A 24,725-nucleotide genomic window follows, 5' to 3' on the forward strand; every position below is an offset into this window, starting at 1 on the left:
TGTGGTGATTTTGTAAGCACGAATGTCTGTTTCTTCAAAATTAATCTCATGTTTTTGGCTATTTAACACTTTGTCTACAGTATGGAATGTAGAACCAACCTTAATATTTTCATATTTAGCTCTAACAAATTCAACCTGGACTGCATAAAAACGTGAACATCTCTATTTCCTTCATTATGTGGCACATGAGAGTCAGCGTGCTAAATTGGCACAAATGTGACATCGTCATTCTATTTATTTCATTTATGTTCCATAATGCAGGCTACTGTTGTTTGGATGGAGGGATGAATTCCGTAGAACAAAATCTTGTTTGAACGTAACAGTGCTTAACATCTGGTACATTTTCCACTAAATTCAACCCGTGGAAAGTTTTCTTGGCAACAGCCTCGGTCAAGGCTACGTAGTGGTGTCAGGGTCATTGAAAGGAGATACTGTCGAAGTTATCAATAAGCTGATTTGCAGTGCAGTCTACACTGTGCAGACACACCTTGGCCTTCATAAACTAATTTGATGACAGCATGGCCAATGAGAGCTTTTTATTTCCTGTATGTTTATTATGAAATGTCCTTGTTGGTGATATAAATTCAAGTGCAACAGGTCTGTATAGATAAATAAAAACGGCAATGAAATAATCATGACAATACAAAATGTTCGTCATATAACTTCAACGTAAATGACAAATTAAAAAGTATGTTATAGCAGTGATTCCCGAAACTACTGTGTCATGCAGTGCAAGGGATTTTTTTTTTTTTTTATTCCCAAAAAAATTGGTAAATTATCTGTCTATGGCAATATAATGACAAAATGCTTTTTGACTAGATCGCAGATGGTACAATTAACCTGAGAATGTTACATGTGTATTGTAAACAACCACATTAGTTTACCTTAAAGTCAGCTAGCTTAATGCTAACACATAATAGGAAACACCATAGAAGTGTTACCAAATAGCATCCTTAGATATTTGAACACAAACGGTGAAGGGATACATGTAGACAGACAATATAACAATAGTCATACTTTCTTTATCCTCTGCAAAGAATGAGCAATATTTCTGCTTAATCTTTATTGAGGAGCTAAGATGTTTCCATCTATATATGTCTATACTATCCTACCTAAAGGTGGCCAAGGCAACACTATTTAATCAGCATTTTTGGTGAGTATGATGTATTTGACATTTTTTATAATGACGTATGTTATTTGATAAATATTGCTCTCTCAACTGCTCTCTCTTCTAGACTCGCAGTTTGTGGTGGTATTGAAAAGTGGATCAAGTCGGGTAAGCCCCTACCAAAAGTATCAAATGTACCGTATTTTCCGCACTATAAGGAGCACCTAAAAACCTCCAATTTTCTCAAAAGCCGACAGTGCGCCTTATAATCAGGTGCGCCTTATATATGGACCAATATTGAGCCACTACGGCAGGCGTGTCCAAAGTCTGGACCGTGGGCCAAATGTACATATCTTATATATGGACAAAGTTTTAAAATGGGCCATTCATTGAAGGTGCGCCTTATAATTAGGTGCGCCTTATACATGGACAAAGTTTTAAAATGGGCCATTCATTGACTCAAAATATTTAGTGTAGTAGTGTGCCTTAGCTCAAACAATTGGGAATGGGGAAACACTGCTTTATAAAATGCTGTAACAATAGCAATTGATATATGAATGTACTTAAGGAGTCGGACAATAAATAAAATTTTCAAATAAATAAAATATTTAAACATGAAAGTCCAGTCAGAAAAAAAACATTACAAAATGAGTTTGGGCTGCCTTAGGCACAATGACATTTAGTGACTATGAGGTCACTAAAAGGTGACAGTTTCAACTTCCCCCGACCGTCGTAGTACATGAGGACCATGGGCTCGTAGGAGGCCGGCACGCAGCACGGCCTAGGCGAGCCGCCCTTCATGATCTGGTTTAAGCGAGACTTCACCTGCGTGTGCATGCTGGCTGGCTTGTAGTTGTGTGGGCACGTGCCGTCGCACAAATGCATCGTGTACTCCGTCGGGGCCACGATCCAATCGGTCCAGCCGATGTCTTGGAATGACACGTTGACGGATTTGCGGCAGCACCATCCTTGTTCGTTGCACTCGTCCTCCTTGTTGGAGCGACGCGGCCTTCTTTTCCTTGCTGCTTTGGGGGGAATGAAGTCTAATTCCAAGGAGATGATTGGCTCGCTTTCACCCACAGCCATCCTTACATCCACAACCAATGCTGCATCATCATCATCTGTTTTGATCCACTTTGTCACCTTGGTGCCGATGTCCATTGTCACATTTAGCATCTTTGAGACATCAACACGAGAGGTTGTGTGTGTCCACCCGGTGGAGTTCACCATCTTCATGCGCTTGAATTTAATCTCCCGACTAATGTTAGACTTTACTTGCGTTGGTTGAATTGGAGTCGCCGTGGAAACCCGAAGCTGACATCGGGTTAAAATAGCCTCCGGATGGATCTTTGGGTTCTTATGGAAAACAGCTCTGTACATGTGTTGACCGGGTGGCGACTCTTTCCAATGAGGTGGTTTCACTGGGCCCACAATGGAGAGAAAGAGCAGAGAAAAGTGAGATATGAGCTAGAAAAAGTCTACACACCCCTGTTAGACTGCAGGTTATGTAATAACAAGCACAGTGGAAAATTGCAGTTTATCTGATGTATTTTCTTTGTTGAGCTTTTTACGGGTAAAGTCACATGAAAAGATTTCATGAATGAACTCCGCAACAAACATTCCGTTCTACTCCCACGTTCCTTTCACTCACGAGTGTTAGTCATGATGAAATTAAGCAAGCGTTTCATCACCCCGTTTACCTGGAGCTGGAAAAAGCACCGTCGACACAGTCGCTCCCGTCGACTGGCTAGAATTTCTCCTCATCTCCTTGAGTTTTTCCCAGTAGAGCTGATACATCCTCCTCAATTCTCGCTCAGATGCTTTTTGGGTGATCTTGGGCTCTTTGTCCATCCCAAGTGAGCTCAGGATTCCCATCTTGACCGCCTCCACTAGTTGGACCCTCTGAATGTCCACATCAAGTGTTTGCTTCTGGGCCTGTTGAGGCTTACATTTCCCTGAGCTGGAGCCAAAGAGCAGGAGTAGCAAGGAGGAGAGGAGCATGCATGATCTGAGCATGGTTCTAGGAGTGCTGCTCTTGTCTGGATGTGCTCTGTCTATGTTGTTAATGAAATTCTTGGCATGCTTTCATTTATAGGGAGTCTGTTGCCACGCCTCTTGCTCAGTCAGGTGAGCTTTGATGGTCTGAGTCAGGCTCACAAGGTATATTCAGGAACAGTAATGTGTCTAATGAGCTCTTGTAAACTTTTAAAACAAACATTGTGGTGAAGTCCTTCAAAACCATTTCAGGCCAGTTAGAAACTTTAAAAAAACAGATCCACCACTCATCTCCCAAGGTGTAAAGTTCACAAATACTGAACAAAGTAATTTCTTACGACTTGTGGATTGTGTTCAAAACATTTTTTTTTTCCACTGAGGATGAGATTACAGCATTTGCTGCTGGCTGTTTTTATGATAGAGAAATAAAAGATAATTGGGAATGATGTTTGGTCTTGAATAACATCTAAAGCTCCGGATCACTTCGGCGTCAAATACAATGACAGCCACTGTGTGCATGGAAACAAAAAATAAAATAAAGCACAAAAGTACGACTTGCCGAAATAGGTGATTTGTTTTGGAACCCATCCGCTGGTATTCTTAAAAAAAAATCCCCATTTTGCTGTTTGCATGCTCAAGTTCCATCTTGTGAATACGTTGAATTGAATTGGACATTTATTTAGACAAAAGTAGTGCCTTGCCACCCTATTGTGTCTTCAATAAGCAATTATAAACTTTGTTTCAAGGTGTTTATTGCAATTCAACAAAGAGATTTACACAAGTCAGCTAGCTTAATGCTAACCAACAATGCAAAAAGTCATCGCCTAGCTAAATAAACTAGCATGAATCTTTCAAGCAACAGACATTTGAATGCAAACACAAATAGCAGCAGGGAATGTAAACAAAATGTAGCAACACATCCATTATGGATTTAAAGTGAGGCAACATGCTTGACGTTCTCAATGCTGGGAGCCAAGTTTCAGCATGTGCAGCAGATGTCTCAAACCAACCAAAACAAGACTGAAAGAAGCCTCGCAAATTGCAGTCGAAGTAAAGAAAGAATTAGCCACAGTTTCTTGACGTGTGTGTGTGTGTGTGCGTGTCTATAGATTTTTGAGCCGTGAGTCATTGAGGTAATAAAGCAATCAGGTACCACAGCAGGCAATTCAACCTTGCAAGATAGAAGTGTGTGAAAGGCTTAGGTGAGTCACCAAGTGTGCAATCGTGTAGTTTGTACTACAATAGTGAAATCTTACATACAAGCCATTTTTTTCCTGCAGGTTAGAGGAGAGAACGAGACTTTCTTTGACATCATCCAAACATTCACTTTCTGTGGTGCTTGTACAGACAAGGTACATTTTCTTTCTCCATTGTTAGTTGATTTAACTGTTTGTTTTGTTTAGTCGGTTCACAACATTAGCTAAGGAATGTCAATACATTACTGATATTCTTAAACATGTATATGTGTTTTTTTTTTATGAGTAGTATGTAAAGTTTTGAAATAAGGAAACTATTTTGTGTGCTGACTTGTCACCTAGTTAGTAAGGCCCTTTGAGGACAACCTAGTAACTCATCCAGTCAGATTACGCCATCTAGTGGCAGATATAGTGTACGTCCTGTGACTATAGATGATGACAACCCTTGAGCAAGATCCAGCCATTTCTTTCAGTTGCGCATGCACAACTTCTCAAAATTTGGTCAAAGTTAGGTGGAAATTATCTGTGTTGGACACGAACCGTGATAGTGACGTGACAAAACTGAAAAGACACACATTAATTGACAAAACTGCAAACCAATACAATTATTCAATGGGAGGCAATTAGACATTGTGTACTTAAAACAACGAAGCAATTAACTAATTCAATTAAAATCTCAGGCTACCACAATATACTGGCAGGCAAAACAATGACGTCTTCTTCCACTAGATGGCAGAAAAAACTAATTAACCTACGTTCCCATTTTGGTTTGGTAGTGTGCTTTTTAAATGCTCGTCGCGATTTTAAATATCTTAAATAGTTTTTGAACTGTCAGAGACCCTAGTCAAGGAAGAAAATGTGTAAAAGTGTGTATTTACTTTTCTAATAGTAGCATTCCACTTATACACATGCGCACAACCAAATTATGCTTTTGAGTGCTGCATTCCTTCATTTTTTTTTACTCTTTAAATAGTTATTCTTTACAGCAAAAATGCATTAAATCAGGTGCCAGTTTAGAAGTTTCATGTTTCCATCCCCAAGAATTAGTTAAGCCATGAATAGGGAATTTCACAATGAAGAACAACAAGCGGCCCACTTGTATAGACATGTGATACCACAGTAGAAGAGACAAGCCATTGTGGTTATGAGGAAAAAAACAAAACAATACAAAGTGACTCTCTGATACCGCTGGGTGACAACAGAAGCAGATGCCTTCAAAGCATAATTGTTTTTCCCCGCAATAATTATCAACAGTAAAATAATAGGTTTTTTTTTTTTTTTTTTTTTTTAATATGAGCACTTTGGCCAACTCTTGCATCCACTTCAATGTGGGGGAAACCGGGGAGGAAAATGAACAGGCTGAATAGGAGGGGGGTGATGTGGTGGCGCAGCAGCGAGGAGGAGCAACTCTCTCCAGGGTACAGCAGATCGCCAAATGGCTTGACTGGGCAACCAAACGCGTTGTCCTGCACTGTACTGTCGATGTTTTTGATTTGCATTTCATAATGGATGAGCCGAATATCCTGAGACGACGCGGGCTACAGGTAAATAAATAATAAGATGCTGTCACGAAACGCCGCTTGTTTCCAGGCAAATTACAAAGAGCGTGAGCATGAGCCGAACGCTCAGAAGATACAGTAGACTATTTGATGCTTTCAATTGGGGTGGTGTCCATTTTAATTCCACCTCTATAGAAATAATCATACACACCATGTGTTGCATTTGCACGCGGGGTTGACAATACTATGTGTTTATTTTGGAGCATCTCATGACAAAGCTTTGCTAAATGTGGTTGCCTTGGTGATAAGAGGGGTACACATGATCCAGACAGGAACACCTCCTTTATCTTCTCCTGAGTGCCATGTTTGTTTTTCTACGATGGGAATAATGAAGTGCACGCGTTACTGTATTCTTTGTGCCTCTGGTTTCTGTTGAGAGTGTCAGAATTAAAATAAAGTCCTAATTTGGGGATTGAGGTGGTAAGAAGTCGTTTTTCTATCTAATTTTAAAATATACAGATCATTATTAATTGTTACTAGGGGCACAAGAGTGAAAAGGGAGAACATTATTATATGATCATGTAAAAAAAAAATTCATCCATCCTTGTTTTTTTTTTTTTTTTTCAATTTAAATGCCTGATGCACCTTTAGGTGCTATTGATAAAAAAAAAAAAAACATGACATCAAGGTGGGGTCATGATTTTAACCTGATTGTCTTTTGCTGTCAAATGAGGACAGCACAAATGCCCAACGGATATTGCGCCAAAGCATATATTAAACATGAGAAAAATCTCACTGCGCACCCCCAAAGAAAAAATGAAACACAAAAACAGCTTTCGGTTTCGTTAAACACCATGCTAATATTCTGTTGTACGAATCACAAACACATTTCTTTGTTCTGCCTGTCACTATTATTACTGGTAAAGATAGATGCAGACACAGGAAAAATCTTTTTGTCCTAATATTTCTCGGATCAACATAAAAAATGTTGATTTATTTGGCTGCGTTCTAACATAAGAAAAGACAGACTGCAGAATAGAAGAACCGAACCTTCTTATACCATCAGAACAAGAAAAAAAAACAGCTGTCAGCAAATCTTGTTTCGCCTCAGTCCTGCCAATCACATGGTCAGCATTGATTGATTGATTGATTGATATCTTTATTTGACCAGTTAAGACTTCCACTATATTCTCTGTGACTCATAACCTATTAGTAATACATGAAAGTAGGCCACACCACAGCTAATGACATTTACATGCACCAGGAGGGTAATCAGGGATTTCGATCGATGAAGCCAGCACAAGTACTTCTTATGCTGTAGCTTGTTCAACATGTAATGATTGTTCAAGAGTATGTTCGCGAAAGACTCTCCAGTTAGGTCTGGAAATGTTTGGAATTAATTCTGAGGATTTTGGCTTCACCAGGACACATATGTTATTGGAATGTTGACTTTATAGACATCAGTGGGAAAATTTAGATACAAGAAATGCTTTCATAAATGTCTGCAATCTTCCTGAATTTGATTATTTGAAAAAATTGGAATCAGAATAAGTATGGATAAAATGATGCAAATACTGTCACTGTTCAAGGAATACACAAAAGTGATGTTTCTACTGCCATATTTGTAATGTGTTTCTTCATTTCTTTATTCCAGAAAGAGCTGAGTCTACCACGGAGAGGAAATGTGTAAGTGATACAAAGTTATTGTTTTTGCAACCGGCTCATCCAGGTGCTTGTCACCTGTCAGTTTATCACTTTATGTCAATACTCAAGTTATTTTATGGCTATATACATACATTCTCTTGGTAGCTGACAATTGAAGCTGTAAATCAGGACTGTCTGCAGTCAAAGTGGTCTCACCGCTCAGACTGGTTTTGTGTTAACTCAAGCGATAAAGCGGAAGCATGTCAGTTGGGCACAATTTGAATATTTATGTTCTGTTTTTTTTTTTTTTAACTTAAGGCCATTTGAAAACCTAAGCTTTTAAAGCAGGAAGTGCCTGCCTCTCTCTTGACAATCTTCAACCAGTTCTGCAATATCTGCATTTTGTTTACATGAAAGATTAAGGTTTTAGTCACCTTGTGACTCAGTCGAAAATCAGATAACAGTCAGATAACAATCATTGAAATGTCGAACACATAACGTAATGCTTCACATTCAATTGCCCTGTGATTGACTGGCGATTGGTCCAGGATGAAGTTCAGTTCTTGTCAACAATAACATAACCAATAGGAAACTAATCAAAGAAATGTGTGTACATATTGTCTTGTATGAATTATATTGTACCCCATATATCTATATATCAGTGACAACTATTTGCCACCCCCTAGTTTTTAGTTTTAAATAAGAAATCCCTTTGCACTGGTAAAGGAATATACAGTGTTGACTTCATAGAGCTCTTATATATGCACTGAAAAATGTATTATTAAAAATAAAAATATATATTAAGAGCGCATATTCGTACAGAAGCATGTACAGCATTTTGTCTGTATTTTTTTTTTTGTTATACATCTTGTTAGGAACTGTATTGTGCCTTGGTAGCAATAATGCAAAATTGTGGCCCACCACACAGGCATTAGCGCCGTGACCCAATTTTTTTTCTTCAGTTTGTCCGAGGGCACATGAAGGCAACACCATTTCCTCCTCCCTCCAGCGCAGATCTTTGCGCGTGCGCTGTGCGTCGCTGCTGTGACTGGAAAGTTTTTTTTTTTTCTCTATCACTCTTTATGTGTTTTTTGTCGCATTTATCAGTCGATAATGTCGCATTCTGGCGAGGGCAGACTTTTCCTGAAGCCTATCGGATGACAAGAGGAGACCTAGAAGGACGGACATGGCCGTAGAAGCGGCTCGTTATTACCGAGCTGGCGATTTGCGGATCGGGGCTCAGTTTTTACCCAAGCTGGACGACCGAGTTGGTGCCTTCGGAGGTGGCCGACTAACCAGGTTAATCTAACTGGCTCCAGTGAACCTCCACTGGGGGAGACTCTTTGACATGAGGCTGTAGAGGACAGCTCCCCTCCCTGGATTACCTTTATCGGTCACCACCACCATCATCATCACCACCATGGCTGACCAAAACCATTACTGGACGGTGCTACCGAGCTACAAAACTAGTTTTGTTACCGGGGCCATGATGAAAAGAACCAAAGGGTAAAATAATAATGATCAAAATGCTAAGCCGTCTGTATACCATCTCGTCGGGCCTTTATTGACAATTTTCTATATTATTATTTCAATGTGTGGCCCTAGAATTTCTGAAAGTGAAGTATCTGTCGATCGTTATTCCGATATAATTACGATGTTAGCTCTGGGAGATAGATTGAATTATCACATATGTACTGTACTGTACTGTACTGTACTGTACTGTATAAAACAAGCTTGTAACGTTCGTATCGAGCCTCTTAGTTTATGACAGCCTTATCTCCATTGACCAATATAAAGGCTCTCAGTAGAACATTGGTGGTCCATGCATTTGTATTAAATCTGATAAGGATTATTCTAGAAGAGTGAGTTGTACTCTCACCGGGCATTTTATTGGGCACACTTGCAATAATTAATTGTTTTTGAATTGTGAGAAACACTAATACAGTGTTACATTGTAAATGGATGGATGAATGTACCGTGAGAGAAATGTTTAATTCATTCTTTGGCTACAATCGGAATGCATTGGAATGAATGGCAGTGGGGTGTGCTCTGCCTATAATTTAAGTAGGATTAATTGCAGAGAATGAAGAGTACAGCATTTGAGTATTGTTGTCTGTGTACAGGTGTTGCTGCACCGGTTATGGTCAAGTTTATTTATGTAGCCCTTTATTCATTTATTTGGAAAAACGTGCAAATATACCACCAAATATGCACTTAAACAGCACTTACAATGCTTACAACCGTCGTCAAATATGTCCATAACTTTTAAAATACAGCACAAAAAACAAGGAATGGCTAACGCAGGAGTTACTACATCGAAGGGGTTGATGCTCCGGGGAAGAAAGTTTGCTACTTTGTCATCCGCTGGGCCAACATAGCGTCGAGCGTTTCGGTGTTTACTGACTGGTAACCGCTTGATCAGTGTAGTGTCAACACAACTGGCAGTTGGAGATAGCTTTCGTGATGTTCCACCGAGCTGTTGTTATGGATTCCATTTGTTTTCTAGTTTGGTGAAACTGCCGTCCGTGTCTGCTTCTTGTGAGTGTTTGTATTTGAAGAATCATGACTTGGAGTCCAGTGAGGATTTTAATTTATTTTTGAAGTCGTCTCATAGATCAGTATTGCAAGCTATTTACCCATTATTGTGGTTCTCAACGGAGCTCAGGGATTGGACGCAGGATAGGAGCAGACGTGGAACATTGAGCTGCATATTCAACATGCCGTGCCATGACAAGCATCTGCTCACTGTTCACAGTGATGCTGTCATCTTTTTGTTCTGGTTTGATTTTTCTCAGAAGAATAAAATGGAACACATGCGAGAATGTTTGTGCGTTGGGCTGCAGATGTTTTTAAGTCAAAGTTAATTTTTAATCTTCTTCTTCTCTGTCATTGGACTGTCTTTGTCGATTTTTAGTTTTTCCTCAGTTTGTGGTATAACATACAAGTGTGTTCAGACACAGTGGAAGGATTTTTTTCATATGGGCCAATAAATGGGGGGGGAGCATTTTAGCGCTGGCCCCGAGTGTGTGAATGTGCCTCGTCGACAACCTAGAAATGTCAAGTTCTATCGGTTTTCACATCCACTTCATTATTTTAGGTCACAAGAAGGTGAGGGACGGCGATATCAATATTTTTGGGATGACCCTGAGTTAATGCGACAAGTGTTTTGGAAGGTGAAATGGCACATCTGTACAGCAACTGAAATATTTAGGATCAAATAGGCATTAACGGTCCTTTTTTGATCCTAGTGACATTTTGTTTAAAAGTAAAGCTCAGAAGGCTTCGTAGACACTTTGACACAGGGAGCAACAGACCAGTATAAGGTGAGTTTTTTTTTTTTTTTTTGGGGGTGTAGGCATATTATAGAAGGACATAGATCTGAAATTGCAATAAATAATGAAATCACCCCGGAAGAATCCAAGCAACAAGATTAAGCCAAGACATTACAGATCAACTCAGGGTTGCACTGATACAAATAAGAGAGTGTATACAGAGTTCAGTCAGCTTCTCCTGGTAATATCCAGAAATTAAATTCAACTTGGTGGTTCTGTTCAGCCGACACAATCCAGAGCTCATTCAGTATGTTCATCTCGGAGTGGAGAAATGTTCTGCTCAGCTATGGTAATGGATCTGCAATGGCGCTATGGAAGAGAGTGGAGTTATGTCATGGCGGCCAATGGGTGCATCTGGCCTCCTTCTTTAACCGTTCAACAAGGCTTTATTTGTGCGATTAGTTGCTGTAGCTTCAACCCAGTCATGGGAACACTTCCAGCCGTGTTATCAAATCGAATCAGTGTTCCTTGGAGCTCATCTGCTCACCATGTTTGGAATATTTGGTTCCTATTTGTCAAAATGAATGCACTGTGTTTGTAAGCTGTATAGATTGTTTTTGAGGAAGCTCATGGCATAAGTGACTTTTTTCGCTGTTTAAATTGTTTTTTTTTATTGTCACAGTGCCCGTAACAACAAGAGGAGGAGTTTGGCGGTCGGGACCCCTTCGCCCACACTCTCACGGCCGCTTTCACCTCTCCCACTCACTACAGGTACTTGTGTGTTTTTTGTGTTTACACTTGTGTGCCATCTGAGATTGTAATTTGAGAGTCTCATTAGATGAACTGCGTGCATGATGAGCCAGGAGTTGTTAGCCCACAGAATTACCCCAAGAGCTCAGCGACGACTCAAAGGAACTCCCTTGCTGACTCAACAATGAGGAAGAAAAAGGGCATGCATAAAGTTCTTTGGAAAAAAAACAGCTGCTTACCCAAAAAAACATAAAGGATTGTCGGAGAAAATCTGATTGAAACGTTGCGGCTTAAAAGGACTTTCATGATCATAAGTTGCCGTTGAGGGTGGCCCAACCGCTTAATAGGTTTCGGGGCAATCATTTTTTCACGCAGGGCTGTTTAGGGTTTTTCTTCTTTTAATAACAAAAAGCTCCATTGAAAAGCTGCATTTGACTTGTTTACTTGCGTTCCCTTTGGCTGATAGTTAATTTTGTTTGACGATGGGAAACATTTAAGCGTGACAGACATGCAAAAAAATAACGAAACCAAGAAGGATGCAAACACTTTGTCCACAAAACGGAATGTCACAAGATTGTCAGTATTTAGCCTCTAGTGTTGTTTTGTTTATTCCCTAGTGGATATTATGGAACTTTTTCATTAAGGAATCAAAGACGTTCTTGTGTCGAGCTCAGACAACATGACATTTTTTGTCGTTCACGACCGCCGCAAAGTTAGATTAGCAGACAGTTTTGTTCCGTGTCTTGAACCACACTGCAAGTCTGACACTGACCTGACCCTGCCCCCCGTTATTGACTAATTTAATCAACCGGTCAGACACGATGAACTATTCTTAATTCTCAATAGTTTATGAATGGTAAGTTTGTAACAAACTGTGTTTCTTTAGCTGGCAGCAGTCCTTCAGAAAGCCCAAGAAATGTCTCCGCTAGCAACTCTGCCAACTTCCAGTTTGCCCGCAGGTAAGAGTTGACTCAAAGTAGAAACTCAAAGAGTAGAGAGTCAAAGTAGATTCAAACAGTTGACTCAAACTGTTTGAATCTAGAACTATCGTGTAATTTTTAAAAGAACCTTAACAGGGTAATAATGGCATGCTCCGACCTTTCCGTGCTACCCTCATAATGGGGGGGGGGAGAAAAAGCCCACTGAGAAGCAGCCCAACCAGGTGAGAAGCCCAAAGGCATCTTGACAACACATAGGGGGTCCAAAGGAGCATGAGCCGTAATGGTCGGCAGCACAGAAAAATTGGGTCGTTCCTATTAATGTGGACATGTATTATTTATTTATTATCGACTGTCTTGTCAAGTGGATTGGGCTTTTTTTAAAGATGCAGCGGCGGTCTCCTGGAATTCATTTCTGGGTTAATGTTGCACTGCAGTAGAGCATAATGCAGCACATGCTGGAAGATGGATTGTGCTACTCCACACGAAGCCGCATGACTCATCCACGTTAAGACTTCAGAGACTGCCAATGTGAAGACAATGTTTGGCTAGGTTCACTGGGTTCATTTGTTATTTACTCGAGTGTCCAATTATTTTGTCACTCAAACCTCTAACTGCAGCGACTCGCGATTTACAAGGCCTCAGGACAACTGCAAACCAAGCGACACGACCAAACACGACTGAACTGGACAGATCGTATTGCCGTAAAAGTGGCAGCGACCTCGTGGTCATAATAACCACAATAGAGTGACAATCCAGAAAAACGACATACGGCAACTCTCCCGCTTGTAAAACTGAAAATAATCCGCAGGTCACGGTCACTCGGGAAAATTCCCGTTGTCATTTCATATTTAGTAACATGTCCCCTAAAGACATGGATTGTCAGCAGTGAAACAAACCATTCTGGACAGATTGGGGGGGGGGGGCGTCATTGTCGTAGTGATTGCTTGTGCGAGTGTATGAAGTTGTGAATGTCATTGGTGCATTGCAACAAAAGTTTGGCTGCATACGAGAGCGTGATAGACAGACTGAAGCCGTGTTTATTTTATTTCTTACGCTTGTCTTTCACTGTCTCCCTCGCTTCCTTCATCTCCTGCTCCATTTGCACCCGTGAAGCCATCTGGCCCGTACTGAGAGGTAAGAAACCATCACAAATGGAAATCTCCATGTCTTGCAGTTCTTTTTTTTTTTAATACTGATTTTAACTGAATTGCAGAGGTTTTATCAATTATTTCCAGGATTTTACTGTTTTGTTTTGTTTTTCAGCAGAGGAGATGGCCGAAGATGGTCTGTGGCATCGGTTCCCTCCTCGGGATACTGCACCAATGCACCCAGTTCGTCAGTATCTGTAAGCCTCTACGTATCTCGGTATCTTGCTTCCAAGACCCCCGCAGTCACCTTCATGCCAATTCTTTAGCACAGCTGATACTTCACCCCCCCCTGCCCAAAATCAATTTTCAAAGTGAGAAACTCTCACCTGCTTGTTGGCTTGAAAACTGGCCTTATTTTGCTCCGCCGGGCAGTCTGGAACCAAAACGTTCATTCATCGCAAGTCTGTGTTCTTGGCAAGAGGACAAACGTCGCCGGCGTCTGCAGACCGTCGGGAGCGTCATTTCACGCTCGCGCGTCAGCAGTGTTGAATGTGACCTAAAAGTCCATCGACAAGTCGCGAGAGAGTCTTTAAAAGCACTAACAGGCGAACCAAATATTACAGTTTTCGTTGAATTATACACGGCCAAGTAAAAGGGGGGCTTGTTTTCATGAGTTAGTCATGATAACAGGATGTGTCTGATGATAAATACTTGAATCACAGCTCTTTATCACGTTGCACAGAGGGAAGGAATGAATCACCCAAGAGTAATGTTGAACGCTTCCAAGAGTGCTTTTTCCAATGCAATGCGATCTGTTTTTCGGACTTAATCCAAGAATTTTAATGACAAAAAAGATCCGTAATGCCCAGGTGTTTATTGTCATGGAAATCCAACTTAATCCCTCACAAGTGATTTTTTTTTTTTTTTTTCCTGGCACAAACAATTAGCAAGGGCGGGTCCAGGATTTCCTCACTCAATTGATTCCGTTTGGGAAAAGTCACATTTTATTCAGCATTTGTGAGTTACACCCATTACGTTTTTGCGTCTGTTTTTTTTTTTGCGGTGACTCTCTTCATACTTTATCTTAAAACTCGTCAGTTGGCCGGAAAACAATCGTTGGGTCTTGTGCCACGGCTGTAATTTTGCATGCTTGGCCACATGGCTCAGAGACAGTGAGGTCAGCTCTCCCCGCACAAAGCCCCCTTTCATTTCTTTATGTAGCTCCAGCCCGGAACATCTCTCGTTTCCTTCTCAGGATTTCTCCTCCTCTTTCTATCACCTATTACATTTCCCTTCTACAACTAAGACCTCTGCCCAAGAAAGTTTTCTTCAATTCCAAGGCACACATTTTGGTGTGGAGTGAGTCAAAGAACGCACAGCCTGGAATTCTACTTTTGCAGGACAAATCACTTAAGCTCACGTACTCCTGACTGAGATGACAAAATGAGAATTTATGTTTAGTTCGAAGCGCCCTTGCTGTTTATTATGTTGCCGTCATACACTTTTCCATATAAAGCAAAAGTAAATGCTCTGCAGCGACCGCCGCTGTCACTTATTTCCATTTTCTTCAGGACCAATCCTGCTTATCTTCACTCCTCTTCTTTTCTTCCATAGTCATCCTCCTCCCAGGAGCTTTTGCACCAGCTGCCTCTCCAGCCGACACAAGATGATCTCCACTTCCTGTTTAAACATTTCCGGAGCACGGAAAGTGTGGCGGATGAGGAAGGACCACACACTTCACCCACTGTCAGGGTCCGCTCGCGCAGCCTCAGGTAGCATCAGTCTATATTTGTTATTGTGTGTCATTTTTTAAATAAAAAATAATAATAAGCAAATCCGTCACACCAGGTTCTTCACCCATCCAGAACTGAGAGATCGCAGTGAATAAATAGAAGTCAAAACTTAATTCATGGACTTTGAGTAACGTTTAGTCATAGTCCAAAAGTAAAGTTGGATAAAACATGACAACATTTCGGTGCTGGTAAGACACCTTAATTTAACTCCACGTCTTTTAAATTAAAATAGGTTACTGGCAAGTGTCATTGGTGGCTTTATAAATAGCTCCAGAGTGCCTGTAAAACATTTGTTGTCCCCAAGACGTTAACCATCACCAATGCGACCTTATTAAACCATTCAACCGAAATAGAAACGTTCTGTTACTTGCGTTACGTGCTCTCGTTTCTGACTGCTCGGGGGTTTCTATTTTCAAGCGAGTGTGTTGATTTGTCTGGCGTGTTGCAAACATTCCTTCTTGTAATTGAACCTGCTCAAATACAACACATGGATGCATTCGTGGCTTCTGGAGATGAGGAAGTTATCTGAAGCATTTTCAAATGAGCTGACCATGTTTTTTTTTCCCGTTCTGAAAAATATAATTTAATGATGTTTTTATCCTTTCAACGTTTGCCTGTTTCTCATCCAGCCCTGGACGAACCTGTGGAACGTTCGACAATGAGATTGTCATGATGAATCATGTCTATAAAGAACGATTTCCCAAGGTACCGTGGAACTTGGAACCCATCTTTATTTATCCTCTATCCCTCTTAATCAATCTCCACTTTTGATTCTTTCAACACAATATTTATTAGTCTTCCATTGTTGTTCCTTTTCCAGGCAACAGCGCAGATGGAGGGTCAACTTCTGGACATTATTGAAGAATGCTCCCCTGGAACTGCTCTACCCCTGGGCGATGGTGTGCTTGGGTTCATCCAGCACCAGCTGGTGGAACTGGTCCGAGACTGCCTGGATAAGTCCCAGAAAGGCTTGGTCACCTCTTGCTACTTTGTGGAGCTGCAGGAGAAGCTGGAGAAGCTTTTGCATGAGGTAAATACTCCCGTGGCGTGAGCCTAAGAAACACTTCTGGTTTCTTGCCATTTAAATGTTCCTTTCAGAACAGCCACTTGATTTGTTCTTTCTCCATCAGGCGTATGAACGTTCCGAGAGTGAGGAAGTGAGCACCATTACAAAACTAGTGAAGAAAATTCTCATCATCATCTCCAGGCCTGCCAGGCTTCTGGAATGTCTGGTAAGGCCGGGTTGTAATAGTTTCCACCACTGCCTATTGTTAAAGGGATTTTGTTGTTTTTGCATGTTTGCTTGAAGAGAAAAGGCTACTGGTCAAAATGGAATGAAACAACTTGAAGAAGAACACGTCTCTTGTCTTTTCCAGGAGTTTGATCCTGAGGAGTTCTACCAGCGTTTGGAGACTGCGGAAGGTCAAGCCAAGGTGAGCCAAGGGATCAAGACGGATATTCCCAGATACATCATCAGTCAGCTGGGACTCACCAGGGATCCTCTTGAAGGTGCTGAACTGTCAATTCCTACGATACATAAATGAGCTCGCAGGGGAAAAAAGTGCGTTTTTAGCGACTGAGTTCTTTTATACATTCAAGTTCCTTAGGCGGAGTCTCACTTGCGACCTGCTGGTTTTATGGTTTTGCCCATTACACATTCCATTACGTCACACATTTCACCATTGTTAAACTTTGATTTAATATGCTGTTATTTTCTGCCCTGCTCATCATGAGAACTTCTAAAAATTTGCAATCATTTTTATTCATTTTTATTTTCATTTATTTTTATTCATTTATTTTGTCTTTTTATTCATTTATTTTTTTTTCCCCTAAAACAAATGTTCCAATATTTAAATGTGATCTTAATGCTGTGAATTTTTGCATCTCCAGAGATGGTCCAACTGGAACAAACAAGCCCAGTTCACAGGTCTGCCAGCAGGGAATCCGATGAGTCTGGAGAGGCAACGCCAACCCAGGTAGAAAGTCGTGCAGAACATCAATACATAGATCTAGAGCACAAACATGATCTCAATGCTTTTGTGATTCAGAGCCGGGCAGTTTGCACTCCCCCGCGTAGGAAACCGCTGGAGAGTGACTTTGAAACCATCAAGCTAATTAGCAACGGCGCCTATGGGTGAGAAAAAAAAAGACGTCGGAAGATGTGTTCTCATTCAAAATGTTCTTACTTGTCATCTACTCCGGCCCACCATCTCTCCTATGCCCCGCCCCCCCTCGGCCACTTGCAGAGCTGTATTTCTAGTCCGTCACAGGGAAATGCGACAGCGCTTTGCCATGAAGAAGATCAACCGGCAGAACCTGATTTTGAGAAATCAGATCCAGCAGGTCTTTGTGGAGCGAGACATCCTCACCTTTGCTGAAAACCCATTTGTGGTTTCCATGTTTTGTTCTTTTGAAACACGCCGGCATCTCTGCATGGTCATGGAATACGTAGAAGGTAAACAAGCAGTTTGATGGTCATCATTTATCTTTCTTATATTCATCACAATACATGTCCTTCTGGCTTCCCATCATTCCAAGGTGGTGATTGTGCCAATCTTTTGAAGAACATCGGTCCTCTGCCTGTGGACATGGCACGCATGTATTTTGCAGAAACCGTCCTGGCTTTGGAGTACCTTCACAACTATGGCATCGTACACAGAGACCTCAAACCTGACAAGTGAGCCCCAACGTGTTCCTTCATCTGTTAAAGTCTCAATTTTGGGGGTCACATTTCATATAATTGTGTTTGTTTTCCTTCCTTCCTAGTTTGTTAATCACCTCCATGGGGCACATTAAGCTTACAGACTTTGGACTGTCAAAGATTGGCCTTATGAACATGACAACCAATTTGTACGAAGGTCACATTGAGAAGGACACGAGGGAGTTCATCGACAAGCAGGTACGTGGTCTTCTTATTACCATGAAATAATATGGACTTCATGAAATCAGCTAAGATCCTTCCAGGTGTGTGGCACCCCCGAGTACATTGCTCCTGAGGTGATATTGCGGCAGGGCTATGGCAAGCCTGTCGATTGGTGGGCTATGGGCATAATCCTCTACGAGTTCCTTGTGGGATGCGTGCCTTTCTTTGGAGACACGCCAGAACAGCTTTTCGGTCAGGTGGTTAATGGTAAGGAAATTCTCGACTTAATTAGTCACTAATTAGTAACTCACTGCAGTCGTCACTGTGTTAGAATGCTTTCAGTGAGTTTGCATTGTTGACGTTGTTTGCTCAGATGACATCATCTGGCCCGAGGGAGATGATGCTCTACCGGCTGATGCCCAAGACCTTATCACCAGACTACTTCGTCAGAGTCCGCTGGAGCGCCTGGGAACAGGTAGCGATTATTACCGGACTTGAAAATGAAGGATTTTGTTCAAAATGTGTATTTATGCTCCTTAGGTGGAACTACTGAGGTGAAGATGCACACGTTCTTCCTGGGACTTGACTGGAATGGCCTTCTGAGGCAAAAAGCGGAGTTCATACCGCAGTTGGAGACGGACGAGGACACCAGTTATTTTGACAGTAGGTGGATTTATAGAGGCATACTCGAGATGACGTAACTATCGTTTTATACCTGTTGTATGATCCCGTCATTTACAGCACGATCCGAGCGATACTCTCACCTCGAATCCGACGATGATTATGAAACAAACGACGACGAGTCTTCTCTCGAACTGCGACAGTTCTCCTCCGTGGCCCATCGGTTCAGCAAGGTATGTTTCTTTCAACTAAACATCTTTTTGTGATTCAAATATTTCTTCCCGTACTGAAGGTGTACAGCAGCACGGAGCACCTGTCCACCTCCACACCGTCCAACCAGAGCTTGTCATCTTCAGAGCGGAGCCATAGCGAAGAGAAGGATGAGCGATGGGAAAGCAGAGGCGGCTTTTCCCCCGGTGACGGACACAAGCACCTGGCCGTCGGAGACAGAACAGATGGATTCAGGGGGAGGTGAGATTTGTCACACAGATTTAAACATTTTAAAACATTTCCTGTTGAATAGATAGAGAATCAACTTGCTCTGTGCATGACTCCGTAATGATTGGCAAGTCAATAGCAGAGTGGCAAGTCAGGAATTCACCCTCACGTCCAAATATGGCAACCTCCAGCTGCAAAAAAAAAAAAAAAAAAACCCAGAATGGCGACAAGCAAAATACCAAACTTTAGCCTTTAAAAAGGAGTCCACATACCAGCGGGTGATGTCTTTTTTTTCCTCGATTTTAATGTGGTCAGTGAGAACAAACTGTTCAGAGTTCCGGAATAACTGACTCCACTTTCCCTAAAAGTTTAGGCCTTTCAGATCATTAAATGATGATTCACGACCACAGGGCCGTGTTTTGAAAACGAATGTTACCAAACGTAACCACGACCACGCACGAAAGCGGAGGCCATTCGCGTATGAAAATAAACTGCAAACTGCAAAAACTGTTTTGGGCTGTGTCCACCTGTTGTTGTTTTTGTTATCCTTAGTTACCACTATTCCTTCGATACATTCTTAACCTAGGTTAAAATAAATTCTGCGTGTGTTTCTCTCGCAGCTTGCGTCCTCGTGCTTCGTCCGGTTCGTCTCAGTCGGAGCGCAGTGCTAGCCCGCTAGTATTAAACAGCACTCAGAGCCTCGACTTGATGCCTCGCTTTGCCATCGCTGCCGAGGAGGAGGGTAAGCCTGGAGAAGCAATCACGTCATTTTAGGTTCAACTCATGAAAGACTCGGACGCCTTACTCTTCCGCTTTGCGTTTGTAGATGGTATGGTCTCCAATCTGCGGCGCATTCGGTTGCGCAGCAACAGCACAGGCACCAGGCCGTCATTCCGCAGAGGCGCGTCCAGACGCATCGCCCACCAACTGGACACCCCAGAAAAACCCAGACCTCCTGCTGGGAAAGTCCCCAAGTCCGCCTCGGTCTCTGGACTCTCCCTCATTATTACCCCAGGTTCATACTTTTTACAATTTAAAGAATGCCTTATTTGTGAAACATGAAAAGAGGACCGTTTATACAATCTTAATATTGTTACAATGTACAGTACTGCAGTTGTGTAGCTGCTTTTATGGTTCATGTTTACAGTGCCCTCTACAGACTGTTGCCAGGCAATGTATACAACGCAAACGAAACGCATTTGTCCTATAGGGGGCGGTAATGTACCAGCATAATGACCACTATTAAGATGTTATGTAGCATAAATTTGTAATTTGGCCTGTGTAATAGTTACAAAACCTGCCTCAGAGTCTGTTTTGCTGTCTTCAAGGGTAATTAAATTGTATTAAGATTTTGGTCAGTTGTTTTGACCATTTAATATGCAACCACAATAGCCCAGTTGCATTTAACCACGTTGGGGACAGCAAGAATGACCTTTTCAAATATGCTCTCCATCCAGATGACTCAGCGGGTCCCTCTTCCAGCCCCAAGTCATCTCTATCGCTCTCGTCCAACCCGTCGTCGAGAGACTCCTCCCCCAGCCGGGATCTTTCCATCAACATCAGTTGCCTCAGGCCTCCAGTGGTCATCCACAGCTCCGGGAAGAGGTTTGGCTTCGCTTTGCGAGCGATCAGAGTCTACATGGGGGACAGCGATGTCTACACAGTTCACCACATGGTCTGGGTATGTGTCTGTCTCACAGGCGCTGCGGTCGGAACGATAATTATACTGATGTCAAATTCGAGTTAACTATGTTTTTCTGTGTGTCCTTTTTGGGCATTTCTTATTTAAAAAAATGTCAACAACACTGTTGTATCATGGCAGCATAGCTAAGATGGCTGATCTGTGTGTGTGTGTATGTTCAGTGCGTGGAGGACGGAAGCCCGGCGCACGAGGCTGGTTTGAGAGCTGGTGACCTCATCACTCATGTCAATGGTGAATCTGTGCAAGGTCTTGTCCATACTGAGGTGGTAGAGCTTCTGCTTAAGGTTCGAGATGAAATGCAAATCGATTGTGGTTCCTCTATTAGCGTCATATTAAAAGCTACGTTTTCAGCAGAGTGGCAACCGGGTGACCCTCCAGACCACCGCTTTGGAAAACACTTCCATCAAAGTGGGGCCTGCCAGAAAGACGAGCTACAAAGCCAAGATGGCTCGACGCAGTAAGAAAAGCAAAAGGAGAGATGGGCAAGACAGGTAGAGTGTCACTGCAAAGCATTTTGGAATTTTACTTGATGTCTCCAGTTTAATTTTGGCTAAATGATTATTGAACGTATGTTGCTGTTGACCTTTACTTGTTTTGCTCCGCAGCCGACGGCGTAGCATCTTCAAGAAGCTGTCCAAACATACGCCCCCTGCACCGATGCAAAGCAGTCGGAGCTTCTCGTCCGGCTTCCACCAGTCATCTAGCGACAGCCTCTCCGGCTCCCCCACTCAGTCTCTCTCCCCTGGCCCGTCCACTCCCTGTCGCTCCCCTGCTCCTGACCACTCCGGAGGTGAGATGGAAAAGCTTTTCATTAGATGCACCTGCACAATACGTATATAGTATATGCTCATTTACATATTGAAAAGATGATCTGAGTTATCTGTTTCTCTCTTCACTCAGATTCAAGTTCCTCTCCCTGCTCCAGCTCCCCTAACTCACCGGTACCTCAGACTCGTCCCAGCTCCCTTCACGTGATGGGCCGCTACACCAAGGCTGGTCGCTGCAAGTCCACCAGCAGTATCCCACCATCCCCGCTGGCCTGCATCCCACCTCCCCAACCTGTGTCTCCACAGTGCTCCCCCTCCTGCCTCCCTAGCCACCCAAAGTCATTACAGGGCTTTCACGGTAAAACGCTGTCCCCTCCCACGATCGCCCGTCATTCCGTGCGTCCCCGCAGTGCCGAGCCGCCGCGCTCGCCGCTTCTCAAAAGAGTCCAGTCAGCAGAGAAACTAACTGGTGACAAAGCAACAGGCGGGTATCATTGTGAGAGGAAAGCCTACAGCACGCGTCGCCATACCATGGAGGTGCCTCTGTCTGAGGGCGAGGACGCAGAGGAGGACGCCGCCACCAGCTTCGTCTGCGTGGGCGAACACGGCCGCCAAGGGCTGTACGTCGGGGGCCCAAGAGGCCACCAGGACGTCATCGGAGGAGGCAATGAGCACCACCGCTCTGCCGCCTCGCCACAACACCGTGGCGGCAACCACCACTCGTCCGAGGTGGTGGTGATGAGAAAGCTGGCCCTGTCCGAGCGCCGGGACTCCTTCAAGAAGCAGGAGGCCGTGCAAGAAGTGAGTTTTGACGATTTGGACGAGAGGGAGGCCACGCTTCCTCACGCTCAGCCCAAGACGTTCAAGGCTTCCTGGGTCACCTCGGCCCAGTCAGACTCCAAGATGAAGGTGGGGGGGAAAGCAACACAGCAGAAAGCCAAGTCTAAAGATGAAGAACAGTTTTAGATGTAGTCACTCCACAAGGGATCGAAATTAACAACCAGTTTGTCCTGGGGGTGTCTGTTAAAAAGTTAGGTTTTTGGACTTTTTGAGTAAATTTTCAGGATGGGCCTAAAAGTTACAGTTGCGCTCGGTGGAGCACTGGTTAGCACGTCCGCCTCACAGTTAGGAGGGTGCTGGTTCAATTCCGACCCTCCCTGAGTTTGCATGTTCTCCCCGTGCCCGCGTGGGTTTTCTCCGGGCACTCTGGTTTCTTCCCACATCCCAAAAACATGCTTGGGCGGCCAATTGAGCACTCCAAATTGCCCCTCGGTGTGAGTGCGGATGGTTGTTCGTCTCTGTGTGCCCTGCGATTGGCTGGCAACCAGTTCAGGGTGTCCCCCGCCTTGTGTCTGAGGACTGCCGAGATAGGCTCCAGTACGCCCGCGACCCCCGTGGGGACAAGCGGTATAGAAAATGAATGGGTGGACTAAAAGTTAGCGTCCATATCTATCCTGAAATTTCACTTAAAAGTCCAACAGCACTAACTTTTTGTATGTTCATCTTGGGCCGATCGCATCTCCAGACAACTGTGCTCAAGTCCCATCACAAGCTTGAAAATGGATGTTTTGAGGTCAAATGCGCATCCTTCAATACCGTTATCATGAATATGTCGATATGTGTTCATATCCCTGTCACTTGGTTTCTGTCTGTCACCGAATGACATTTTGTAAATATATTTGTATTTCAAATGAAGACTTGTATTTATAACTATGCTCATCTGCTCTTTGGGTTGCTAAAATGGCTTGGGATGCTTTAGTGATTGTTTGCTACTGTCAAATAGTGTAAATACACCGAGCGAGTGTTTTTTTTTTTTTTTTTCCTCTCAATTTCTTTAGGGGCTTTTTGTTGCACTTGGATGCAACCCAAAAAATCAATTTTGTGCTGCTTCTCAAGAGGAACATTATTGAGTCTCATCACTACTTGATATGAAGATCACACTTGAAAGACAAACATTGGTGCCAAAGCAAGGTTAGCCATAAAAACCACACACAAGTATAAAAAGCTGTTTGAACAACTCTATATCCTTAATATCCAGCTTGAGGTGTATGTACTCGTTCTCACTTGTTAGGTAATTTAGCATACTAGTAGAACAACTAGGGCGCTTGATGTATAATAAGAATGAATTTTTGCTGCGATAATGTGGTATGGGTGTTTTTAAAAAAAAAAAAAATGTAACCACATAGTTGAACAAGAAATCCTGATTGGAGGAAATAAAAAAAAAGATAGGTGTTTTTTCCCCACCCTATATACCCATAAGGAAGCATTGTTGTTGCAGTAGTACTAAACCACGCTGTTTGTGTTTTGTATAAACAACAGTGGACCTTAAAAACAGCTGTCGTGGTGTTTTTGAAAGTGACCTTGTAAGAATCGTTGGCCTGCAAAGTGAGTTGAGTGCAGGTTCCTAATCGCCTCTTAAGATCAACCTCAAAGGATTGTGCATGCTTTACATTCCACCATATTATTCCCACCTTTACTTTTTATAGTGCCTGTTTGCAGGATTTTACTCAGCTCGTGGAAACTTCTTTGTTTAATACAGAAGCAAATGTGTCTAGGAGTTTTTCATGCAATTTGAAGCTCATTTGTTGGATACATTTTGGGATGCTTTCAGGATTTTTTTTTTTTTATTTCATACTTGTTGATATCTGTACCTTTAAGTATGTCTTTTTCAATTTCTTGTTTCAAATTGACATTTAGCAGGTTAGCCTTCAACCCCCAAAAAACTTGTCATTGTATGTGCGTTACTCTCCATGTGAGGTGTTGCTCTCAATTGCCATTTGTGTGTGTGTGTGTGTGTGTGTGTGTGTGTGTGTGTGTGTGTGTGTGTGTGTGTGTGTGTGTGTGTGTGTGTGTGTTTACTTCCCCAACAAATCCCTTTGTCTCCATGTTAACTGGACCCTGTGAAGTTCCTACTATGTGGGGGATCTTGTTCAGACTGATGTGCCAATGTGTGCGTGTGTGGTTTTTTTTTTTAATTGTCTTAACAGTGCTTGAATAAAATATTCACCCAAAAGTCCAAACTTGGAATGTGTTGAATTTTCTCACTTG

General features: G+C 42.5%; 2 protein-coding genes across 7 annotated transcripts; one reads left to right on the plus strand and one right to left on the minus strand.

Moving 5' to 3' along the window:
- Positions 1–684: 684 nt before the first annotated feature.
- Positions 685–24,697, plus strand: mast3a (microtubule associated serine/threonine kinase 3a). 6 transcript variants are annotated; one of them, XM_049748287.2, is made up of 31 exons: positions 686–1,276; positions 4,213–4,305; positions 4,384–4,455; positions 5,597–5,843; positions 7,453–7,484; positions 11,397–11,485; positions 12,351–12,423; positions 13,519–13,539; positions 13,669–13,750; positions 15,108–15,265; positions 15,916–15,991; positions 16,107–16,316; positions 16,417–16,518; positions 16,663–16,795; positions 17,177–17,262; positions 17,335–17,420; positions 17,533–17,741; positions 17,825–17,963; positions 18,053–18,185; positions 18,251–18,416; positions 18,523–18,624; positions 18,690–18,812; positions 18,891–19,003; positions 19,063–19,241; positions 19,829–19,950; positions 20,035–20,223; positions 20,666–20,889; positions 21,072–21,194; positions 21,265–21,401; positions 21,516–21,700; positions 21,811–24,697. In XM_049748287.2, exons 4-31 carry the CDS (start codon positions 5,805–5,807, stop codon positions 22,641–22,643), a joined length of 4,164 nt encoding a protein of 1,387 aa, XP_049604244.1. In that variant the 5' UTR covers positions 686–1,276; positions 4,213–4,305; positions 4,384–4,455; positions 5,597–5,804; the 3' UTR covers positions 22,644–24,697. The 6 variants fall into 6 exon arrangements, with proteins under 6 accessions (XP_049604247.1, XP_049604244.1, XP_049604246.1 ...); XM_049748289.2 differs by lacking the exon at positions 4,213–4,305 and having other exon boundaries at positions 686–1,153; positions 1,236–1,276; XM_049748290.2 differs by lacking the exon at positions 4,213–4,305 and having other exon boundaries at positions 685–1,276; positions 13,672–13,750.
- Positions 1,275–4,218, minus strand: gdf15 (Growth differentiation factor-15). Its single transcript, XM_049748299.1, has 2 exons — positions 2,809–4,218; positions 1,275–2,529 (listed from the first exon to the last, which is right to left on the minus strand). The coding sequence occupies exons 1-2, from the start codon at positions 3,122–3,124 to the stop codon at positions 1,772–1,774; spliced, it is 1,074 nt and encodes a 357-aa protein (XP_049604256.1). The 5' UTR covers positions 3,125–4,218; the 3' UTR covers positions 1,275–1,771.
- Positions 24,698–24,725: the final 28 nt, after the last annotated feature.

Source organism: Syngnathus scovelli, chromosome 17 (assembly GCF_024217435.2).
Source record: "Syngnathus scovelli strain Florida chromosome 17, RoL_Ssco_1.2, whole genome shotgun sequence".
Lineage (NCBI taxonomy): Eukaryota > Metazoa > Chordata > Actinopteri > Syngnathiformes > Syngnathidae > Syngnathus > Syngnathus scovelli.

Bases quoted from the DNA above. Each gene is read 5' to 3' on its own strand.
- gdf15 (XM_049748299.1), bottom strand. From the start codon at position 3,124: ATGCTCAGATCATGCATGCTCCTCTCCTCCTTGCTACTCCTGCTCTTT. The intron at 2,530-2,808 runs GTAAACGGGGTG...TTGTGGGCCCAG, and splicing joins GGTGCTTTTTCCAGCTCCAG to TGAAACCACCTCATTGGAAA.
- mast3a (XM_049748285.2), top strand. From the start codon at position 8,863: ATGGCTGACCAAAACCATTACTGGACGGTGCTACCGAGCTACAAAACT. The intron at 18,813-18,890 runs GTAGGTGGATTT...CGTCATTTACAG, and splicing joins GGACACCAGTTATTTTGACA to CACGATCCGAGCGATACTCT. The intron at 20,224-20,665 runs GTTCATACTTTT...CTCTCCATCCAG, and splicing joins CTCCCTCATTATTACCCCAG to ATGACTCAGCGGGTCCCTCT.